Consider the following 21,881-nt stretch of genomic DNA (forward strand, 5'->3'; position numbering starts at 1 on the left):
GGTACTGGGAGCTGCGGGAGCAGCGGTAGCGGCTTCAGTTCTAGGCAACCCGGACGCCCGGGCAGGAACAAGGGGAGAGGAGCTACCGCCCCGCGCCGCCCCTGCGCTCGGGGGCCCTGAACTCGCCCGGCTGCCGCTAACCTCCGCTCTTCCTCTGGAGTGAGGAGTGCGTAGCTGGTATCAGAGCCGAGAGGGCAAGGGAGGGTAGCGCGCATGGCCTCGGCAGGCGCGCGGCGACTCCCGGCCGGGACGCGCGCGGCGGCCAGGGGCTGCAGCGGCCTCTCGCTGCTCCCGGCCCCGCCCCTGGTCCCTCCGCGACCGCCGGGACCAATGAGGTGAGAGGGAGGTGCGGGCGTCGGGGCTGGAGCTAAAGGGGTCGCCCAGGACCCCGAAGTTGCAGCTCCGGCTGCAGGCACGGCGGGAGGGCGGCTGCGGTCGTATCTTGGGGTCTAATGTAGAGCTTTAGGGAATGCTTTTGCAAGTTATTCGCGAGGCAAAGTCCTCGAGGTGGGTGCCCAACCACTTCTTGCCCCTCGCGGGTGCCCTGGCAACAGCGGGCTTGGCGGGGCCCCGGGGACTGCGATGCTTCCTGAGAGTCCTCGCTTTCAGCAGTAGGGTAGCCTCCACTCAAAGGCACCCGGCGCTTCGCACGCATCCCACTTTTCCCCAACTCCTCCCCCGGCACTGTCCTCCGCCGCCCTCGACCTTTCGCACTCGTGACTGCCTGGCCAAGGGAGCCTGGCGGGCTGCAGCAGGTGCTAGGCGGAAAGCTTGTTTGGACGACCTTCCTCTGGGATGCGCCCCTCTTCCCCTTCACCTGGGAATGGTTGAGGAACACAAGGAAAGAATCGTAACGTGTTTCTGCTTTCCTTTTGGCCTTAGATTTCTTATCTCGTGCAGCCTCTTCTTGCCCCGGGCTGCCCAGGTCTTGGCGGCTGAGGCTGGCTTACCTCCCAGCCGTTCCTTCATGGGCTTTGCTGCCTCCTTCACCAACAAGCGAAAGGCTTACTCCGAGCGTAGGATCATGGGGTGAGCATCCCCTCCTGTCCAGCAGCCCTCCACATTCACTTTCCCGCCAAACAAAAAGCATGTTCAGGCTGGAACGTAAGGGTAGCCGTAGTGGGCAAGATTCATCCCTGGCTGTCCCATGCTTCCCAGCTATATTACTGATCCTTTATCCTCCTCTGCCAGCCTTCCAACCTTAATTCCCCCCTTCCTGGTTGCTATGCATGTGCATTGTGAAACGTGACTAGAGTTGGACAGTAACATAAGACAACAGGATATTATTTCTCTGCTGACCTGACTTCAGGTATTCTGAGCACAATATGAGTTAACACTTACTGAGCACTTACTACTGCTAGCAGTTAGGCTGCTTAGGTGTTTTACCATAGATTTTCTCATTTGATCCTTTCAACAAACTTATGAATCAATTACTACTATTACCTATGATTCACAGAGGAGATACGGAGACAGTAATAATTTACCTAGGGCCACACTGTCAAAAAGTCGTAGAGCTGGGATTTGAGTCCTTTTGTGAATCATCAGTAAAATCGACAACCTCTGTTCTCCCTAGATGGTCTTAGCATCAAAATAGTAAATGCAAAAGCACTCTGTAAACTGCAAAACTTAAGGTAACATTAACGTCATGGAAATTTACACATTTGCTTTCGCAAAGTCATTCATCCAGGCTTATTTGGCATCTCTAGTTCCTGAAGGTGCATGATTAGTGGGCATGGGGGGAGGGTGCCTAGGGCAAGGAGGAACATCACCCATCTGGCAGTTCCTTGGCCTCTCTCTGATTCCTTTCCCTAGGTACTCAATGCAGGAGATGTACGAGGTGGTAGCCAATGTCCAGGAGTATCGTGAGTTTGTGCCCTGGTGTAAGAAGTCTTTAGTGGTATACAGCCGCAAAGGTCACCTGAAGGCCCAGTTGGAGGTTGGCTTTCCACCTGTTATGGAACGTTATACTTCTGCTGTTTCCATGGTCAAACCTCACATGGTCAAGGTGAGGTCTGTCTGGGAGGGATTAATCAGGAAGTTTTGTGTTCTCTGGCATTTTTACGTTTAAAGGCTATTGTGGCTTTCCTTGTAATGATTTTTTATCTCCACGTGCCAAATATTTCCCTAATAAAATATTAGGAGAGGAAAATGGCTTTCAATTCCTTCTTATAGCCTCCTATACCTGATACAAGTTTAATTCCATCGTAATATTGTTTAACTACCTGACTGTCCTATTCTAGGCTGTTTGCACCGACGGCAAGCTCTTCAACCACTTAGAGACCATTTGGCGGTTCCGTCCTGGTATTCCTGCCTATCCCCGAACTTGCACTGTGGACTTCTGGGTGAGTCAGGAGGCTGTATAGCACAGGGCTACCTTGTTGGGGGGTTGAGCTGAGGTACTGTGACAGTTATTTCACAAGTCAATGACACTCTTCACAGGTCTGAGCTTGTATCAAACTTGTACTTTATACTCAGTCCCAGGGCCTTTGAGGGGATCTAATGAACTGGAGCGGGAGGAAAAGGCACTGAATAGTATCCTTGCATTTGGCCAGGGACTATCCAACATGGTCTTGAAGAGTTTCTGTTTCTTACCCATTCCCAGATTTCCTTTGAATTTCGTTCTCTGCTGCACTCCCAGCTGGCCACCATGTTTTTTGATGAGGTTGTCAAACAGAATGTCACTGCCTTCGAGCGCCGGGCAGCAACCAAGTTTGGTCCAGAAACAGCCATCCCCCGTGAACTGATGTTCCATGAGGTGCACCAAACTTGAGGCAAAGGATTGTTCCCTAGCCTCACCTCTCCTCTCCCTCCTCACCCAATTCTCTTATTTATTTCATTTGGCTCCTGCTCCAATCTGAGAGAAGAGTCTATGTTCATAATACTGTTCTCCCACTCAAATTGGGCTCTAAGCTGGCTGGAAATGCTGGGGGAAAGAAAAGGCAGGGAGGTATGGAAAGGAGACATGCTTAGGAAAGGGTCAGGCTCATCTTGAGAGCCCATATGCCTGATGCCTGCAACCTTCTCACACTGAATTATAATCAGGACTGTATGGTTGTGTCTGAGCTCTTGTCAAGGTGCCTTAGTGTCTGACCAGGGGAAGACAGCAACTTTTCTTAGGATTGAATAAATTGAACTCCTTTCTCTGACACACAGCTACTGGGTAGTCAATAACTTTGCCTGCTCTTGGGGAAGGGGCAGGATAAGAACCCTGATAAATAAAGGGATATTTGCTTGTGGCAGGGGATGAGGAGGGAGGTTTACTATTTTTAATGCCCTCAGCCCCTCAGGAGATGCCTGAGATCTGGCCCCAGCTTGAAATCCGTATGACCTCACTTTAAGAGTAGTTCCATGCTGCCTGGCTAGTGGAGAGCAAGGGGCTTTCTCCCCATCATTGCCACAGGGGGCAAGGAGCAAAAGAGCACTGAACAGTTATACTCTTGGGTTGTACCTTATTCTTCCACTTGGCCTGAGTTTTTATAAAATTTCAATAAATTAATTGTGACAGTATGTATTTGGCTTTTATATATTGCTTCTCAGGGGAATAATGTAGATATAGTATAGTAGTAGAAAGTCATGGCTTCCTTCCCTAGGGGAGTGAAGGTGCAAGAAGGCCTCTTGGACACAGTGTCCCTGCTAACTATAGTAGCACATTCTACAAGCCAGGACCTAGTACCCACTCCCTTGCCTATTTATAGACTTTTTCAGAAGGTCAGTTGCAGCAGGAGTCTCAGGACAGAGTAATCTGGTCTCAGGCCTCCCATATAACTGATGCCCTCCAGACCACCTCTTATTCTGGGGGATCCTTAAGGGAAGCTGCAAAGAACTGGTGTTTCACGAGGTACCAGAGCCCTCTAGAGGCTCAGATCCTGAGTCAGCAGTCCTACCTTAACTGCCCTTGGTATAGTTTGTTCCTTTCACCCAATGGGCTGGACCAGCTTCCTTGGATTAGTCACATAAGCAGTTGTGAGGTCTCAGCTACAGTCCTTGAGTGTTCTACCTTATGACAAATTTAGGAAGGATGGGGGCTAAAGATCAAGGACTTCTAACCATGAAGACAGATGGCAATCTCCTTTGGAAATCTCACAGGGAACCTGTCTTCTGATTAGGGTAAATGAATGCCAAACCTACCTCAAGATAAAAAAGATGCACAGGATAACATAACCCACCAAGTCCAGGATCTTGCTAGCCAGAATCCTTACCTGATTCTCCCAGGCCTTATTTAATAGGCTCAAGCACTGTTAATAAAAACATTTATTTTGCATTTTATACAGAACAACCTGAAGTCTGCATCATGACTTGACAGTTACCCAGGGGTTTACAGACAGTATTATCCATCTCAACAGCGTGGTTCTGGGGATTTGGGATCCACACAAACACAGGCAGGAGTTGCGAGGGAGGAAGGGGGCACAGCAGGAGTGTATTTTTAATCCTTTCTTGAAAAGAAAAGGCAGTAGAGCATTCTGAGTCACTGGAAACCTGTGCATATGGGGCTTCTAAAACAAACACTGTACTGTGAGCTCTTGGGGAAGGGGCAGGATAAGAACCCTGATAAATAAAGGGATATTTGCTTGTGGCAGGGGATGAGGAGGGAGGTTTACTATTTTTAATGCCCTCAGCCCCAGTACCTCATATTCAAAGGAGACCATGTCCAATCTCATTTCCCTGTTCAGAAAGAGGTGCTAGTACCCCTGGGATCAGGCCATGAAGATATCATGCTGGTCATTCCCAAGTCCCTGTTCTATAGCCCACAGCATATTAAAGGGGAAAGAAAAAAGGTCAGAGGGTAGTGGCTTGTGTTCCAGGGAAGTAAAATGCTTAGTTCATATTAAGCACTGATAAAGCCAAATAATGGGAAAGACCACAATATCATACAGTGCTGTATACAACCTGCTGAAAGAGGTCTCTAATAGGGACCAAGAGGGGAAGGTCCAGAGCAACCTTGGCTTGAGGTGCAGCAGGTATAGACAATCTGGAAAGAGGTGAGTATTCAAGTAATAGGGAATAGAACACTCCCAGGTCTTAATTTTAATGGGGTAATTTAAAAAAGAGAAATAAAAATCAAACACTGGGTGCCAGTCACAACAAATACCATGGCCTTTATGATCACCTGGTATCATTAAAAACAAACAAACAAACAAAGCCAAAGCATAACCAATCGGTCTTGCTAGGAAGTGTCTGTGTGCATCGGAGAGGTTAATGGGGCTTGGTATAGGTGACAATCCAACATGATTCCTATGGAAACAGAAGGGGCAGGGTCCTGGTTTGCTGGCCTATTAAGGGGTGGGCAGAGTAGAACCAAAAGCTCTGCTGAAGTGACTGCAGATTCTCTGCAACCAGCTTTGACCTAGGGAAAGAGGAGCCAGATTCTCACTCTGGAGACTGGGTGGGGGCACGGGTAAACCTAACCCGTACCACATGCATTAGTCCTGGTCACCCTACAGTTGATGGGCAGCTCATACCAGGCCGGGGAAAGGAGCTGGTTAGGGAAGAAGGGGTTACTTTTCATCTTTTAAAATCTTAATTAATATCTTAACCTCAAACTTATCATCAGTGCCTCAGATACAATTTAATCTTAAGTCTTTAAAAGCCCCCTGAAACAAAAGTATACTTTTTTTTTTCTTTAAGATCCCTCACTTTCCGGTAGCTAGTTTCTCCCAGTCTTCAGTTTCACCCAGACTTAGACTCCACAAACTTCATCAGACCGTCTGTGCTCATGGACTTGGGCCTCTCTAGAGGGAAGCCTAGGGCTCGGCTCCAGATGAGCTGTGCTAATACACCCAGTGCCCGTGATACCCCAAACAGGACTGTGTAGTAATTCATCTCCGTCATGCCATAGTACTGTAAGGTAAAAGAGAAAAAAGTTTTGTTAAAGGCCCACAGGTAGTGGCATGTACAAGTCCAGATTGATTAAAAACCTTAACCCAGTTAGCCTTAAATAGAAATGACTGGGAAAAGTATAGCAACTGGATTCTGAAAAGAAAGCACCCGTTTCCTCCAGCCCACACCTCCCCTACCATAGGCAACTTTAACAAAAGGGTAAGGAAGGAGGTGTGAGAGTCCTTGTTCTGACTAGGGAGTTGATTTTGTGCATGGCAGAGAACAGTAAGGTTTGGTATAAATTAGAGGAAAGCAGGGAAAGGAGGACTCACCTGGAGCAGCACTCCACTATGAGCATCTACATTGGGCCAAGGATTCTTGGCCTTGCCCTGTTCTAGGAGGACATTGGGCACAATCTTGTACAGCTGAGCAACCAGCTTAAACATGGGGTCCTGAGGCAGGTGTTTCAGAGCAAACTCTCGTTGACAGGTATATCGTGGATCAGTCTTCCTTAGTACTGCATGGCCATAGCCTGGGATAACCTACAAAGGATAGGGGGGGAAAACCAGTTGTATCCTCAGGTAGAAATTTTTGTCTTTTCTGAATTCTTTAGGGTAGACAAATGGAAAAAAAATCTCCTCTAATTTAGGGAGTTATCTCATTCTTTTCTCCTTCATTCTTCCAAATTATAGAACTTGAGTCTTGGCTTCTTTCCTAGTTGCTAAGCATCTCTGCTTACCCGTCCTGAGTTGAGTGTGTTCCAGATATAGTCTCGTAACTTCTCATCTGACACATCTTTGCCAACTTCCTTCTGTAGTTGTGTCAGCCAAACAAGCACTTCCTGTGGGTAAGGTTTGGAGAATAAAAGAGTGTCAATGCATATGCCAGGAGAGAACTCCAGGATCAGAAACAAAGCATGGCAGTAAGAAAAACATGGAGCAGGAGAAGAAAAAGAACAGTCTTACCTGATTTGCCAGCCCATGCAGGGGCCCTGCCAGCCCATTCATGGCTGCTGCGAAGGACAAGTAGGGGTCTGAAAGGGCACTGCCCACCAAGTGGCTGGTATGGGCACTTACATTGCCACCCTCATGGTCACTGTGGGGAAGTAAGAAAGGAGAATCAAGGCCAAGAGAAAGGAGAAAAAAGGGGCAGATTATTGAAACACAGTCCTTGCTGTTCTCTTCTCGTCACGTACTAGCCTAGCTATGGATTCACACCAGCCTATAGCTTAGTCACTTATACATAAGCTCTTGTAAGAGATGTCCCAATCTTATTATCAGCCTTTGTTCACTAATCCACAGGGCTGGAGAGGTTACTGCTTGATGATGCCTGGCCTGCGTGCCAAGCTCCCTGACTCTCACTGCAGCTTTAACAGCAATGGCCAGAAGAGGGAGCTCCTGGAAAGCCAAAGGACCTGTCTAATGTGAGCAGCTAGTACCTTTTCCTAGCTAGAAGCACTATCTTACTCTTAGCATGGTTATGGTAATTTTTCTAGACCTCCTGACCTTCTTTACCAGACCCCTTTCTTGCCTTGTACCATCCCATATGCTGTGTTTCCATCTCCTTGCTGCCTACCACCTGTTAAGGAGTTTGGGGTTTTTTTTGGCGTGCTGCATGGCATACAGGATCTTAATTCCCCAACCAGGGATGGAACCCACGCCCCCTGCAGTGGAAGCACAGAGTCTTAACCGCTGGACTGCCAGGGAAGTCCCAAGGAGTTTTTCTTAATATTCACCACCAATCCAGGCACCTGGTGGCTATGGTTGCTGGGTCTCCCTCACCTGTGGATGGTGAGGTACAAGCGCATGAGCTCCGTGAACTGAGCGTCAGTATAGCCTAACATGTTGGTGAAATTGTGGGACCAGTCCAGCTTAGAATCAATGGCCCCAATACTGCTGCCCTCTCGATGGAGATTCCGGTAGATCTTTGCTGCAACACAAGGTAGCTTTGCAATCAGATCCATACAGTCTTCATAAATCAACTGATGGGGAGAAGAGGAAAATGGAGAAAAAAAGAAGAGGAATTATCAACAGGGAAGAATAAGGCAGGGATGGTGTTTGTTCTCTATGGACTGGGCTATTTGGATTGATGATTCTATGCTGGGTGATTATAAACGGAGTATAACAACAATGACCATTTAACTGAATAACTGTTACGACCCAGGCACCGCATTAAGGGATTTATACAAACTATCTCATGTATATTAAAACATTATTCCCAATTTTTTCCCATTCTACAAAGTATATAATGACCTCCATTTTACAGAAAAGGGAACTGAGGCTCAGAGCATTCAGTTAAATGCCAAAGTCAGATTTTGAACCCTTGTATGTTTAACCATGATCTTTTCCACTACATGACTTTGCATTCAAAGAATGTGCTAAGACACTAGGTTTTAATAATTCTATGTTCCATCTTTCAAAGAAAATTCACCATATACACCAAGGGTCAAACAGTGGCATTCAATTGTTAGTTATTAACAAAGACTTCCATTTTTTAAGCACTTACTATATAACAGGTACTGTGCTAGATATATTATTTTCATTTTTTTCTTTTCTTACAATAGTCCTGTAAGGTAACATAGCCTTCATTTGTAAAAACTGGGGCACAAGGTTACCCACTCAGCTAATAAGCATCACCTAGCTTAAATAATTATTAACTCATGGCCATGCTTGTTTCATCTATACCCTTACTTTCCCCTCTCATCTCCCAAATTATTTTGAGTGAATCCCAGATATCATATATAACATGTAAGTATTTAAGCATGTATCTCTAAAAGATAAAGGTCCTTCATAATCAAAATCACAAAACCATTATCCTACTGAAAAGAATTTAACAATTCTTCAATATCATTAACTATCTACTCAGTATTCAAGTCCCCCCCACCTCATTCATTTATTATAAAGCTCCCCCTCATTTGTCTGTTTCACTGAAAATAGCCCACATTGCAACTGTCTGACATGTCTCTGAAGTCTTTTTAATTAATTTAAGTTCCCTCTTATGCTGTGCTTTTTTTACTTTGCAGTTTATTTGTGGAAAATCAGATCATTTGTCCTGTAGAATTTCCCACAGTTTAGATTTTGCTAGTTATGTACCTGTGATGTCATTTAACATGTCCCTCTGTCCACTGTATTTCCGACAGACTGATAGAGCTGGAGGTTTGAGCAGATTCATGTTCAATTTCTTTAGCAAGACTTTTTGATAAATAGTGCTGTGTTCATTTATTAAGAGAAACATATAATATCTGGTTGTCTTTTTGTGATGTTAATAGCGTGCTCAACTTTTATGTCTCAATTTTATCTTCTCATAGGGATTTTAAGTTCCTTTAGGGAGGGTGACAGGGTTTTGGTTTTTTTTTTTTTTTTCTTTTTGGCCATGCTGTGAGGCTTGTGCGATCTTAGTTCCCAGACCAGGGATCGAACTCGTGCCCCCTGCAGTGGAAGCATAGAGTGCTAACCAATGGACCGCCATGGAATTCCCAAGTTTTTTCTTTTAATAACAAAAAAATTCAGGAATTCCCTGGCGGTCCAGTGGTTAGGACTCGGTGCTTTCACTGCCAGGGCCTGGGTTCAATTCCTGGTTGGGAAAGAACCTGCAAGCCATGAGATGCGGCCAAAAAAAAACACAAAACCAAACAAAACAATAAAAAAAATTTCTACTTTCAGTCACAATACATTGAAAGCGTGGAGAAAATACTTGCTGAATGACATTACATAGTGCTATCCTATCAAGCTAACTGGCTAAATGTTCCTGTAAGAAGTCATGAGGTTTTGGTAGTTTTGTTGGAACAAAGAACAAAATCTATAATAACTAGCCTAAATGAGATAATCTCTGTGAAGTCATCTATTACTCAAGTACTCAGTGAATTTTGTCAATGCCACCAAGATTCAATGAGAATACTGCCAAAATTAAAAAGCTACTTGAAGCAAGAAGTACTTAGCTAACACTTGCAAGTTCTCAGGAGATTACTTACATGATAATCGTACTATTAACCATACCTCCTTGCAGATTTACATCCCCCAAGGAAGTAGGTTATTTCCAGAAGCCTGCATCAAGGATATGCAGTTCTAAGGGACCTGGATTCATTAGCAGAATGCCAAGAACAAGATCCTGGGCTAAGCAAACTGGTATCTGTGGAGTATGTACTAACTTTCAAAATCATTTGTAAAGTATGAATGACCACAACATAAAGAAACGACAAAAAGAGGATTGTTTCAACTTCTAGCACTGAGGATGAAGTTTATAAAGCAGCAAGTATCAGACGAGGTATGACAGTGTGGGATCTTTACCCTGCTTTTTGTAGTGGTAAAGCTGTACAGTCAAGAGATTAAATAAACAAACAAACACACTGACAGAGAACGCCTCCTTATTTCTTCTTTAATAAACTAAGACTGAGGTGCTATTTAGCTACTGGTACTAACTCATTCTTCATCTTTAAACCCTCAGAAAAAAAGACAAAACACGCCACCATCACAACTGCCTGGAATAAAGGTAACAAAACTGACCATAATCATCATTGTGAGCCAGCATCTCTAGGGCTAGAGAAATTCTGGCCAAGTATTTAGCTATCAGTCATTTTTTAAAAAATTTTTATTGGAGTATAGTTGATTTACAATGTTGTGTTAGCTATCAGTCATTATAAAGAAGACACAGAAAAAGAGGAGAGCCAGTATTAATGGTGAAGAGACCCTAGAGTGAAGCAAACTCAAGTCTCAATCTGGTCTCTACCAGTAACTAGCTGCATGACCCTGGGCAAGCTACTTATTTTCTCTAATCTTCAGCTTTCCCATTCAGTAAAATGACATCAGTGACATCTACCTCATGGGGTTGTTCTGATGATTAAATCAGATAATGAATATAAAACATTTAGGCTAATATTTGGCATGTTTTCAAGAGTTGTTAGGTGCTGGGATGATGATTTTATTATAGATTAAACAGCTTCAAAACCTACATATACTGTTCATATGCCTTACTAGAAAAACCTCATCTGTCAGCTACTTCGCAAATTTTACCCAATTCAACAACATCGTAAGGCTACTTCATAATTAAACAGCTGGTGCATCAGAGTAATCTCCTAGTCACAAGTGAAGTTAAGTCAATTAGTAAATTAGTAAAAGACCTAACTTTTTCACCTCAATAGATTACACTATTTATCTAAAGTCATGTAAACTGTTATGGAAGGAAAGTTGTAGGAAGATCATCCTCTTGAGATGTATGTAAAAAACAGCATGAACTGATGATTCTAGTAGAGAATTAGATCACATATATTCCTTAACATAAATTTTTAAACAGAAATAACCAGCTGAATGCTGTCATGTAATTCTACTAAAGTAGAATGGTTAAATTAACCAAGACAGAGAACTAAACTGAAATAGCATGTCTGATCTTTGAGAGAGATAGGATATGGCAGCAAAAGAGCACCAAGCTCCACTAAAGCAGTTACTGGTGCTAATTTTTGTTCAGTGTGAACTTATTAGACGCACATCCTGAGGCTGACAGATATATCAATATTGCTTATACATACTCTCCAGGTTGGCAAAGTCCTGAAATACAATGTTCACCTCAAGACAGCCACCCTCAGATGATATCTCACAAAGAGGTGGCAGGACAACCAATCAATGGCTGTACACTGAAATGGAGGCAATAGCAAGCAGAGAAGAACAAGATTCACTTTTCTGATTCAATAAAGGACAGTGTGAAGCAATGCAGCATGTTTGGATACCTGGGAAATATCTTATAGGTATTTATTGCAAAGTATGAAGAACTCTACAACAGTCAACACAACAGCACTGTAAGAAGTAACAGGCACTTCTGAGTGGTCAATTTCTAAAATACAAGTTTTAAAATAGAAGAACTGTTGGCCTTGATTTAACCTTTTCTGTTATGGTGACCCACACAGATAACAATTACTTGAACAGTATTTTAAAAAGAAAATGAAAAGCAACATATTCAGGTTATACAACCTTCTGAACCTGCTGATGTGTGACTTTATAAATGCTTGTGAATAGGTTTAGTTTGCATCATTCCTATACCTTCCTCCTCAAAGCCAACCAGACTAGTATCAACGGCAAACTTTCCCTCTTTCCCCCAACAGCAAACACAATTCTCTATACACAGTTGGCACTGAATAAATATTGACCAATCCAATGAAGTGGGATTTGCCAAAACCCCAAGGAAATTTCATCAGACCAGTGGGCCATGCTGCTCTATGCCTTGCCTCATAGTGAACTCTTTGGGGACCTTCTCCTGGTCAAAAATCCTTTAGTGTATCTGCTTTGCAGAAAGGAACTTTTCTGTTCCTATACTACCTGTCTCTAAATAAGAAACAAAAGAAAATGAGATGTCCTTCTGTAAACCTAGCCAGATAAATTGTACTTTACCCAGTGTTTGTGAGTATGTGGGGTATTGGAAAGAGGATGGAAGGAATTATGTCCTATGCGCTAGGACAAGGCCCAACAATCTTCTCATACTCTAACCACAGAGTTCAAACTATTAAGATCACATTTCATTTTCAGAGAATAAAACTCATTTGCTTTTTGGATCCTACTTCCAGGATACTAACCACCCTTCCACTCCTGACAGGTATCTTGAGTGGGTTAGTCCAAACTGTGGCTGACTGGCATTAGTCCTCCTAGCCTCCCGAGTTGCCTTAGCTGCCATTCTTCCAAATTCTCAAGATTCTCCTTATCTGGGGACTTCCCTGGTGGCGCAGTGGTTAAGAATCCACCTGCCAATGCAGGGGACACGGGTTTGAGCCCTGGTCTGGGAAGATCCCACATGCTGCAGAGCAACTAAGCCCATGTGCCACAACTACTGAGCCTGTGTGCCACAACTACTGAAGCCCGAGCTCCTAGAGCCCGTGCTCCGCAACAAGAAGCCACCACAATGAGAAGCCTGTGCACCACAACAGAGAGTAGCCCCTGATCACCGCAACTAGAGAAACCCTGTGCACAGCAACAAAGACCCAACACAGCCAAAAATAAATAAATAAATTAATTAATTAAAAAAAAAAAAAAACGGTTCTCCTTATTTGAAGAGAAGGAGAAGGGACCCTTTGGGGCCAGAGTGAGACTACTCTGCAAAACCTTCCTCAGGGGCTTCCCTGGTGGCGCAGTGGTTAAGAATCTGCCTGCCAATGCAGGGGACACGGGTTCGAGCCCTGGTCTGGGAAGATCCCACATGCCACAGAGCAACTAAGCCCGTGCGCCACAACTACTCATCCTGTGCTCTAGAGCCTGCGAGCCACAACTACTGAAGCCCCCGCGCCTAGAGCCCATGCTCCGCAACAAGAGAAGCCACTCCAATGAGAAGCCCGCACAATGCAACAAACAGTAGCCCCTGCTCACCGCAACTAGAGAAAGCCCGCGCACAGCAATGAAGACCCAACGCAGCCAAAAAATAAATAAATTAAAACAAAAAACAAAAGAACCTTCCTCAGGGGCCCTGCGGTTAAGTCACATCTTTTTCAATGTTCCAACAGCACAGCGTACACACCTCTATTCCAGCAAGAGTACTGAATTGTAGTTTCTTTTTTTTTACAAATTGATTTATTTTATTTATATTTATTTTTGGCTGCACTGGGTCTTCGCTGCTGTGCGTGGGCTCTCTCTAGCTGCGGCAAGCGGGGGCTACTCTTCATTGTGGTGCACGGGCTTCTCTGTGGCAGCCTCTCCTGTTGTGGAGCACGGGCTCTAGGCACATGGGCCTCAGTAGTTGTGGCGTGCAGGCTCAGCAGCTATGGTGCGTGACTCAGTAGTTGTGGCACACAGGCCCAGTTGCTCTGTGGCATGTGGGATCCTCCCGGACCGGGGCTCGAACCCATGTCCCCTGGATTGGCAGGCGGATTCTCAACCACCGCGCCACCAGGGAAGCCCGTAGTTTCTTTTTTATGTGTATATCACCCTAACTAAATCAATAACCTTGGTGATAGAACGCGTGCTTCATTTATCTTTGTAATTCCTAAGACGGATAAAAAGCAAGCCTACAGTAAAATTTTGTTAAATGAGTTTCTGGCATAACTCAGGGTAGTAATTTTCCTAAGGATTCTACATTCCTTTTTCTTCCTTCACACTCAAGTCCTTTGAATCTCCATCAAACATCAATCATCACAGCAAAGTTTCCTACCTCCCAGTACTTGGTTCGGTTGACACCCTCTGCATATGCTCGGGCAAAGTTGCTTTCACTGTTGAGAGCTGTAATGGCTGCACTGAGCTGAGACATGGGGTGTAGATTAGTGGGAAAGTTGTCCAGCATGGTGACCACATGGGAAGGCAGAGCTGCCCTCTTTGCCCACTCTTCTGAGAGCCAAGATACCTGTGAAAGGGAGACATTGCTCAAAACACTAGGCAAGGAAAAAAGAAAAAGAAGAGAAATAAAAAAACAATGGGAATTCCCTGGCGGTCTAGTGGTTAGGACTCGGCACTCTCACTGCTGGGGGCCCAGGTTCAATTCCCGGGAAATAAGATCTTGCAAGCTGTGCGGTGCAGCCAAAATTAAAAATAAAAAAATAAAATAAAAAGACAGTGACCTCTGAGTAAAGAAAATCCAAGAGAATTCAATACAGTCCACTTATACAGCAGAACTCTGCTCTGATTCCTTCCCCTCTATAAACTACCACCCATAACCAGATCAGGATTCAGTGTCTGAGATTAGAAAAAGGCAAAGAAGGAGGGGAATGAGAAGTGCTAGTGTCCTTCTGCTTACCTGTTCCTCTGTTGGGATTTGTCCAGTTACCAGCAGCCAAAATAAGCCCTCTGGCAGGGGTTCTTCCCCACCCTTAGCCTTGGGCAGCAGTTTCTGGCATTCAGGGATACTGTAGCCTCGAAAACGGATGCCCTTGAAGGAGAAGAGTAAGGATTACAACTCTTAAGTTTGTTAGCCTCAAAGTCACACAATTGACTGATCCCACTTTCATCAGACCTGTCACCAAGTTAGAACTTTTAAAGCGCAAATCTTTAGATAACTTACTCCTGCTTTGTACTTTTAGCTTTACTAGTTGATATATTAAAAAGGTAAACTCGCTCTTCAGTTATTCCATATATACCTACTTTCACCTTCCAAAATATACAGGTAGGTGCTTTATTTTGTTCTCCTTACCCTTAGTGGTCTAAGCCAGAGGTCCCCGGAACCCCGGTGCTGGTCCGTGGTCTCTTAGGAACCAGGCTGCACAGCAGGGGGTGAGCGGCGGGCAAGCGAGTGAAGCTTCACCTGTATTTACAGCCACTCCCCATCACTGGCATTACTGCCTGAGCTCCGCCTCCTGTCAGCATTATGGTGAGTTGAATAATTATTTCATTATATATTACAATGTAATAATAATAGAAATAAAGTGCATAGTAAATGTAATACGCTTGAATCATCCAGAAATCATCACCCCCAACCCATCCACGGAAAAACTGTCTTCCACAAAACTGGTGCCTGGTGCAAAAAAAGGTTGGGGACCACTGGTCTAATCCATGGTGCGCACAATGGTCAGTAAAATCAGCGATTATTAGTGATTGATATGAGGGTCTCTTACCTCATCAGGATCAAGAACTGATGTTTCATATACCAATCCCTTCATGCCTCTCATGCCACCATACATCTAAAGAAAAGAAGAGGATGTCTGAATAATTCAGGCTGGAGCTTGTTAGTGCTTCATGGGATCTGGGAGAGGAAATTTATTCTCTGACTTGCAAGACTTCATTTGGGGGAAGATTTCTGAGGAGTTAACTTACTATAGAATGGAACTTTGAAAGGAAGACTGCTAACGCTGGAAATGAATTTTTTAAGTTGAGAAATCACTACCTTTAGTTAGTATTTTTGCCTCTGCTCCCTTTTCGTATTTTTTTTTTCTCCTGCCCATTCTTATCCCCTCAGTCCCACCAACCGAAGTAAACAGAATGGGATTGACTGTAGGGAAAGGAGGTGGAGACCAATGGCTAAACACTGTTGTGAAATTATCATCTGAGCTGCTTAGACTCTTAGGACTGAAGAAGAAACCATCCTAAAGCTGTTCTAGAAGGCCTGCTAGAGCTGTGGTTTAACTGGATGATCAGCACAGCATCAACTCAAAGACAGAGAGCCTTGGGCCCAAAAGCTAAGGGGTTGGGAAGAGGAATAAAAACTTCATTTATCCCTCCCATACATGAATTAGGTTAGCCTCAACTATTAAATTTATAGAAAAGAATAGTCTAATTTCTAACAAACTCCGTAAGCTTCAACATTTCCTTATATGGGACAGACTGCTTTGAACAATCAGTGAAGAGGATGGTACATTTGTTGAAGCATATTACAGAGCTACTTTTTGCAGGCAAAACGCTACAACCCTTACCATGTCCACAGTCATTTGGCCCACCACCGTCTTGCCATGTTGCTGCCTGAAGGTCTTAATTCTGGCCTGCTCCTTAGGTATCAGATCAGCCAATATGTCTTTCAAATTCTAAAAAGAGAAGTAGAGAGGCTAAGTGATGATCAAAATATTGATTAGATTTCTGCAAAGTAGGTATGTTAAGACTGATTTTTAGAATTTGGCTTTCTCTACCTGCCAGGGAAGTCTGGTCAACTTCTCTATACAGATGAGGGCAAAAGAATTAGGCAGAACAAGAAGGGAACGGGGAGTTGTTTAACGGGTACAGTTTCAATTCAGGAAGATGAAAGTTTTGGCCATGAATAGTGATGATGGTTGCCCAATAATGTGAATTACTTACTGCCATTAAATTATAAACTTAAGAATAGTCTAATTTCTAACCAACACCATAAGCTCCAACATTTCCTTGTATGGGACAGATAGTCACTGAAGAGAATGGTACTTTTGTTGAAGTACATTACAGAGCTACTTTTCCCAGCCAAAACCCCACAGTCCTTATCATGTCCACAGTGCTTTAGCTATCTTAAAGTAGTAGTAGTGATAATAGTTGTAACAATAATAACAACTGGAAACCTCCAGGAGATACTCAGGATAATGATGAGAGGCTGGGTAGTAGCCCACCACCCCTCCCCATCCCAGGGTCAAGCTGCCTCAATGATTCTCAGTCCTCTTTTCCAAACCTTACCGTGGAAGAAGCACTGGCATGCCGGGCAGCAAGAACAAGACAGGATGCATTCTGCAAAGAAAACACAAAACCTTATGCAATCGTCCTCCCTCCTATGTATTAAAAAGGAGTTACAGTGACTCAACCTCTCTTCATTTTAGCCTCTAAGGACAGTTTGACATAAGAAAGCTATAAAAGGCCTTGAGCAACCTGGAAAGAGTTACCAGTCTGGAAGCAACAGCTTCATTAGCATTCCCTGAAGAGACTCTCCGATCACCTGGGTTCTATGGCTGGGCTTTGTTAGGCACAGAAAAAACTTCAGAGAGGCAGTTGTTAAAGTACCCAGTGCATCCCACTCTAGTCGACAATAGCTCTGAGAAAAGCAAATGAGGAAACTGATCAATTACTTAACCCAGCTGGTAAGGTTTCTTCAGCACCTAGTGTTTTGGCAACACATCAACCTCTCCAGTCTAGGAGAGCCCACAGGTGGAAACAGCCTTTTACAACACTACCTGATATGCTCCTGGAAAAAGCACAGAGAAAACAGAATATCTACAAAGTAACAACCAACAGACTGCTCAACAACAGCAATGGAAACTAGAAAACTGGTAAATTATCTTTAAAATATTGAGAGAAAATAATTACTAAGCTAGAGTTGTGTACCCAGGTGAGGAAGAAATCTTAAAGGGGGTGAAATAAAGACATTTCAGGTAAACGAAAGCTGAGAGTTTATCACCTACACACCTGTACCAAAGGAATTTTTTTTTAAATTGAGGTATAGTTGATGTACTGTATTATATAAGTTTCAGGTATACAACATAGTGATTCACAATTTTTTTTTAAAGATTTATTACTTATTTTATTTATTTTTGGCTGCACTGGGGTCTTAGATGCGGCACCCAGGATCTTCCATTGTGGCGTGAGAGCTCTTCATTGTGGTGCGCGGGCTTCTCCCTAGCTGTGGCCTGCGGGTTTTCTCTTCTCTAGTTGTGGCACACAGGCTCCAGGGCGCGTGGGCTCTGTAGTTTGAGGCACGTGGGCTCTAGTTGAGGTGCGCGAGCTCGGTAATTGTGGCATGCGGGCTTAGTTGCCCCACAGCATGTGGGATCTTAGTTCCCTGACCAGGGATTGAACCCGCGTCCCCTGCATTGGAGGTGGATTCTTTACCACTGACCACCAGGGAAGTCCCCTGATTCACAATTTTTAAAGGTTATATTCCATTTATAGTTTTTATACAATACTGGCTATATTTCCTGTGCTGTATAATATATCCTTATAGTTTATTTTATACGTAGTTTGGATCTCTTAATCCCCTACCCCATCTTTCCCCTCCCCACACTGTACCACTATAGTTTATTCTCTATATCAGTGTCTTTTTCTTTTTTGTTATAGTCACTAGTTTTCTTTTTTAGATTCCACATATAAGCGATCAGTATCTGTCTTTCTCTGACTTATTTCACTCACATAATATACTCCAAGTCCATCCATGTTGCTGCAAATGGCAAAATTTCACTCTTTTTTATGGCTGAGTAGTATTCCATTGTATATATACAACACAGCTTCTTTATCCATTCCTCTCTTGATGGACACTTAGGTTGCTTCCATATCTTGGCAATTGTAAATATAAACAGTGTAGCTAGACTATGTTTAGAGATAGATTTTCCCCCCCAAGAAAAACAACTTTCTATGAAGATTGCCGAGTTGCAACAGAAAGTTCAACACTGCCTTTGAAAAAGACAACCAGGGACTTCCCTGGTGGTCCAGAATCCACCTTCCAATGCAGGGGACACAGGTTCGATCCCTGGTTGGGGAACTAAGATCCCACATGCTGCAGGGCAACTAAGACTGCAGGCCACAACTAGAGAGCCTGCACACCACAACTACTGAGCCCGTGTACCACAACTAGAGAAGCATGCACACCGTAATGAAGACCCAGCACAGCTAAATAAACAAACAAAAATAAAAATAATGCCTAACTTGTAGTGTTTAAAAAAAAAAGAAAAAGACAACCAGTTATACTACTACCAAGTTGTAAGGACTGAGGCAAGGAGGTTGACTTTTCTTCACAAGATTTTTTTTCTCTTTTTTATTTTTTGGCTGTGCGTGGCACGTGGGATCTTAGTTCCCTGACCAGGCATCGAACCTGTGCCCCCTGCATTAGAGCATGGAGTCTTAAGCACTGGACCACCAGGGAAGTCCCCACAAGATTATTTTGAAGATAAAATGAGATTGTCAAAATAAGCCCCAGTGTCCTCATCAATTAAATGGTGCTGATACCTACCACATATGTCACAGGGTTGGTTGCCTTGTGATGATTAAATTACAATGGATGTGGAAGCACCATGCAAACTAAAGATTACACACACACACACACACAAACTGTGGAGAAAGTCTACACCTCTCCTCCTTTCACCAAAAGGTCAGAGACACCTTTTCTATTAACTACAGTCATCTCTCAGTATTCAAGGGGGGATTGGTTCCAGGACCCCCTACCCCCAACACATAACCAAAATCCGAGGAAGCTCAAGTTCCTTATATAAAATGTTGTAGTATTTGCATATAACCTAAGCACATCCTTCTGTATACTTCTTTGCTGCACACAGGCTTTCTCTAGTGGTGAGTGAGTGGGGGCTACTCTTCATTGCAATGCACAGGCTTCTAATTGCGGTGGCTTCTCTTGTTGCAGAGCAGGGCTCTAGGTGCACGGGCTTCAGTAGTTGTGGCTTGTGGGCTCTAGAGCGCAGGCTCAGTAGTTGTGGCGCACGGGCTTAGCTGCTCCGCAGCATGTGGGATCCTCCCAGACCAGGGATCGAACCCGTGTCCCTCTCACTGGCAGGCGGATTCTTTTTTTTTTTAAACATCTTTATTGGAATATAATTGCTTTACAATGGCATGTTAGTTTCTGCTTTATAACAAAGTGAGTCAGCTATACATATACATATATCCCCGTATCTCCTCCCTCTTGCGTCTCCCTCCCACCCTCCCTATCCCACCCCTCTAGGTGGTCACAAAGCACTGAGCTGATCTCCCTGTGGCTGCTTCCCACTAGCTATTTTACATTTGGTAGTATATACAAGTCCATGTCACTCTCTCACTTCGTCCGAGCTTACCCCTCCCCCTCCCCGTGTCCTCAAGTCCATTCTCTACATCAGCGTCTTTATTCCTGTCCTGCCCCTAGGTTCTTCAGAACCATTTTTTCTTTTTTCTTCTTTTAGATTCCATATATATGTGTTAGCATACAGGATTTGTTTTTCTCTTTCTGACTTACCCCACTCTGTATGACAGACTCTAGGTCCATCCACCTCACTACAAATAACAATTTCGTTTCTTTTTATGGCTGAGTAATATTCCATTGTATATATGTGCCTCATCTTCTTTATCCATTTATTTGTCGATGGACACTTAGGTTGCTCCCATGTCCTGGCTATTGTAAATGGAGCTGCAATGAACCTTGTAGTACATGACTCTTTTTTTTTTAATTTTTTTTTAAAATCAGTCATCAATCTTATACACATCAGTGTATACATGTCAATCCCAATCGCCCAATTCAGCACACCACCATCCCCACCCCACCGCGGCTTTCCCCTCTTGGTGTCCATACGTTTGTTCTCTACATCTGTGTCTCAACTTCTGCCCTGCAAACCGGTTCATCTGTACCATTTTTCTAGGTTCCACATACATGCGTTAATATACAATATTTGTTTTTCTCTTTCTGACTTACTTCACTCTGTATGACAGTCTCTAGATCCATCCACGTCTCAACAAATGACTCAATTTCGTTCCTTTTTATGGCTGAGTAATATTCCATTGTATATATGTACCACATCTTCTTTATCCATTCGTCTGTCAATGGGCATTTAGGTTGCTTCCATGAGCTGGCTATTGTAAATAGTGCTGCAATGAACATTGGGGTGCATGTGTCTTTTTGAATTATGGTTTTCTCAGGGTATATGCCCAGTAGTGGGATTGCTGGGTCGTATGGTAGTTCTGTTTTTAGTATTTTAAGGAACCTCCATACTGTTCTCCATAGTGGCAGTATCAATTTACATTCCCACCAACAGTGCAAGAGGGTTCCCTTTTCTCCACACCCTCTCCACCATTTATTGTTTGTAGATTTTTTGATGATGACCATTCTGACTGGTGTGAGGTAATACCTCACTGTAGTTTTGATTTGCATTTCTCTAATGATTAGTGAGGTTGAGCATCCTTCCATGTGTTTTTTGGCAATCTGTGTATCTTCTTTGGAGAAATGTCTATTTAGGTCTTCTGCCCATTTTTGGATTGGGTTGTTTGTTGTTTTGATATTGAACTGCATGAGCTGCTTGTAAATTCTGGAGATTAATCCTTTGTCAGTTGCTTCATTTGCAAATATTTTCTCCCATTCTGAGGGTTGTCTTTTCATCTTGTTTATGGTTTCCTTTGCTGTGCAAAAACTTTGAAGTTTCATTAGGTCCCATTTGTTTTTGTTTTTATTTCCATTTCTCTAGGAGGTGGGTCAAAAAGGATCTTGCTGTGATTTATGTCACAGAGTGTTCTGCCTATGTTTTCCTCTAAGAGTTTTATAGTGTCTAGCCTTACATTTAGGTCTTTAATCCATTTTGAGTTTTTTGTTGGGTATGGTGTTAGGGAGTATTCTAATTTCATTCTTTTACATGTAGCTATCCAGTTTTCCCAGCACCACTTATTGAAGAGGCTGTCTTTTCTCCATGGTATATTCTTGTGGCAGGCGTTTTCCTAACCACTGCACCACCAGGGAAGTCCCCTTCCATATACTTTATTTTTTTTTCTTTTTTTTAAAATTTATTTATTTATTTTTTATTTTTGGCTGCGTTGGGTCTTCCTTGCTGCGTGCGTGCTTTCCCTAGTTGCGGCAAGCAGGGGCTACTCTTCGTTGCGGTGCATGGGCTTCTCATTGTGGTGGCTTCTCTTGTTGCGGAGCATGCATGGGCTCTAGGCATGCAGGCTTCAGTAGTTGTGGCTCGCAGGCTCTAGAGTGCAGGCTCAGTAGTTGTGGCACACGGGCTTCATTGCTCCGGGGCATGTGGGATCTTCCCA

General features: G+C 43.7%; 2 protein-coding genes across 9 annotated transcripts in view; one reads left to right on the top strand and one right to left on the bottom strand.

Annotated features, from left to right (window-relative positions):
• Positions 1 to 14,983, top strand: COQ10A (coenzyme Q10A). Of its 7 annotated transcripts, none has more exons than XM_036865406.1 (6): positions 1 to 335; positions 883 to 1,029; positions 1,813 to 2,005; positions 2,241 to 2,342; positions 7,119 to 7,240; positions 9,823 to 10,162. In XM_036865406.1, the coding sequence occupies exons 1-6, from the start codon at positions 214 to 216 to the stop codon at positions 9,980 to 9,982; spliced, it is 846 nt and encodes a 281-aa protein (XP_036721301.1). In that variant the 5' UTR covers positions 1 to 213; the 3' UTR covers positions 9,983 to 10,162. The 7 variants fall into 7 exon arrangements, with proteins under 7 accessions (XP_036721301.1, XP_036721302.1, XP_036721304.1 ...); XM_036865407.1 differs by lacking the exon at positions 9,823 to 10,162 and adding an exon at positions 7,443 to 7,586; XM_036865409.1 differs by lacking the exon at positions 9,823 to 10,162 and adding an exon at positions 14,917 to 14,983 and having other exon boundaries at positions 2 to 335.
• CS (citrate synthase) overlaps positions 4,234 to 21,881 on the bottom strand; it is a 27,812-nt gene continuing 10,164 nt past the window's right edge. Inside the window, exons 2-11 of one of the 2 annotated variants that reach the window (XM_036865404.1) lie at positions 16,848 to 16,898; positions 16,127 to 16,234; positions 15,332 to 15,397; positions 14,518 to 14,649; positions 13,939 to 14,127; positions 7,599 to 7,798; positions 6,783 to 6,912; positions 6,557 to 6,658; positions 6,150 to 6,359; positions 4,234 to 5,838 (exon numbers count right to left, since the gene is read on the bottom strand). In XM_036865404.1, the coding sequence (XP_036721299.1) occupies positions 5,668 to 5,838; positions 6,150 to 6,359; positions 6,557 to 6,658; positions 6,783 to 6,912; positions 7,599 to 7,798; positions 13,939 to 14,127; positions 14,518 to 14,649; positions 15,332 to 15,397; positions 16,127 to 16,234; positions 16,848 to 16,898 (1,359 nt within the window). In that variant the 3' untranslated portion in view covers positions 4,234 to 5,667. Of the gene's footprint in view, positions 5,839 to 6,149; positions 6,360 to 6,556; positions 6,659 to 6,782; positions 6,913 to 7,598; positions 7,799 to 13,938; positions 14,128 to 14,517; positions 14,650 to 15,331; positions 15,419 to 15,706; positions 15,718 to 16,126; positions 16,235 to 16,847; positions 16,899 to 21,881 lie in introns of those variants that run through there. The other variant, XM_036865405.1, reaches the window with a different exon arrangement.

This window comes from Balaenoptera musculus, chromosome 10 (assembly GCF_009873245.2).
Source record: "Balaenoptera musculus isolate JJ_BM4_2016_0621 chromosome 10, mBalMus1.pri.v3, whole genome shotgun sequence".
NCBI classification, from domain to species: Eukaryota; Metazoa; Chordata; class Mammalia; order Artiodactyla; family Balaenopteridae; genus Balaenoptera; species Balaenoptera musculus.

Excerpts from the sequence above, each read along its gene's own strand:
- COQ10A (XM_036865406.1), top strand. The coding sequence starts at position 214 with ATGGCCTCGGCAGGCGCGCGGCGACTCCCGGCCGGGACGCGCGCGGCG. Across the intron at positions 336-882 it reads CGACCGCCGGGACCAATGAG|ATTTCTTATCTCGTGCAGCC; the intron begins GTGAGAGGGAGG and ends TTTTGGCCTTAG. Across the intron at positions 2,343-7,118 it reads CTTGCACTGTGGACTTCTGG|GGCTGGAGAGGTTACTGCTT; the intron begins GTGAGTCAGGAG and ends ACTAATCCACAG.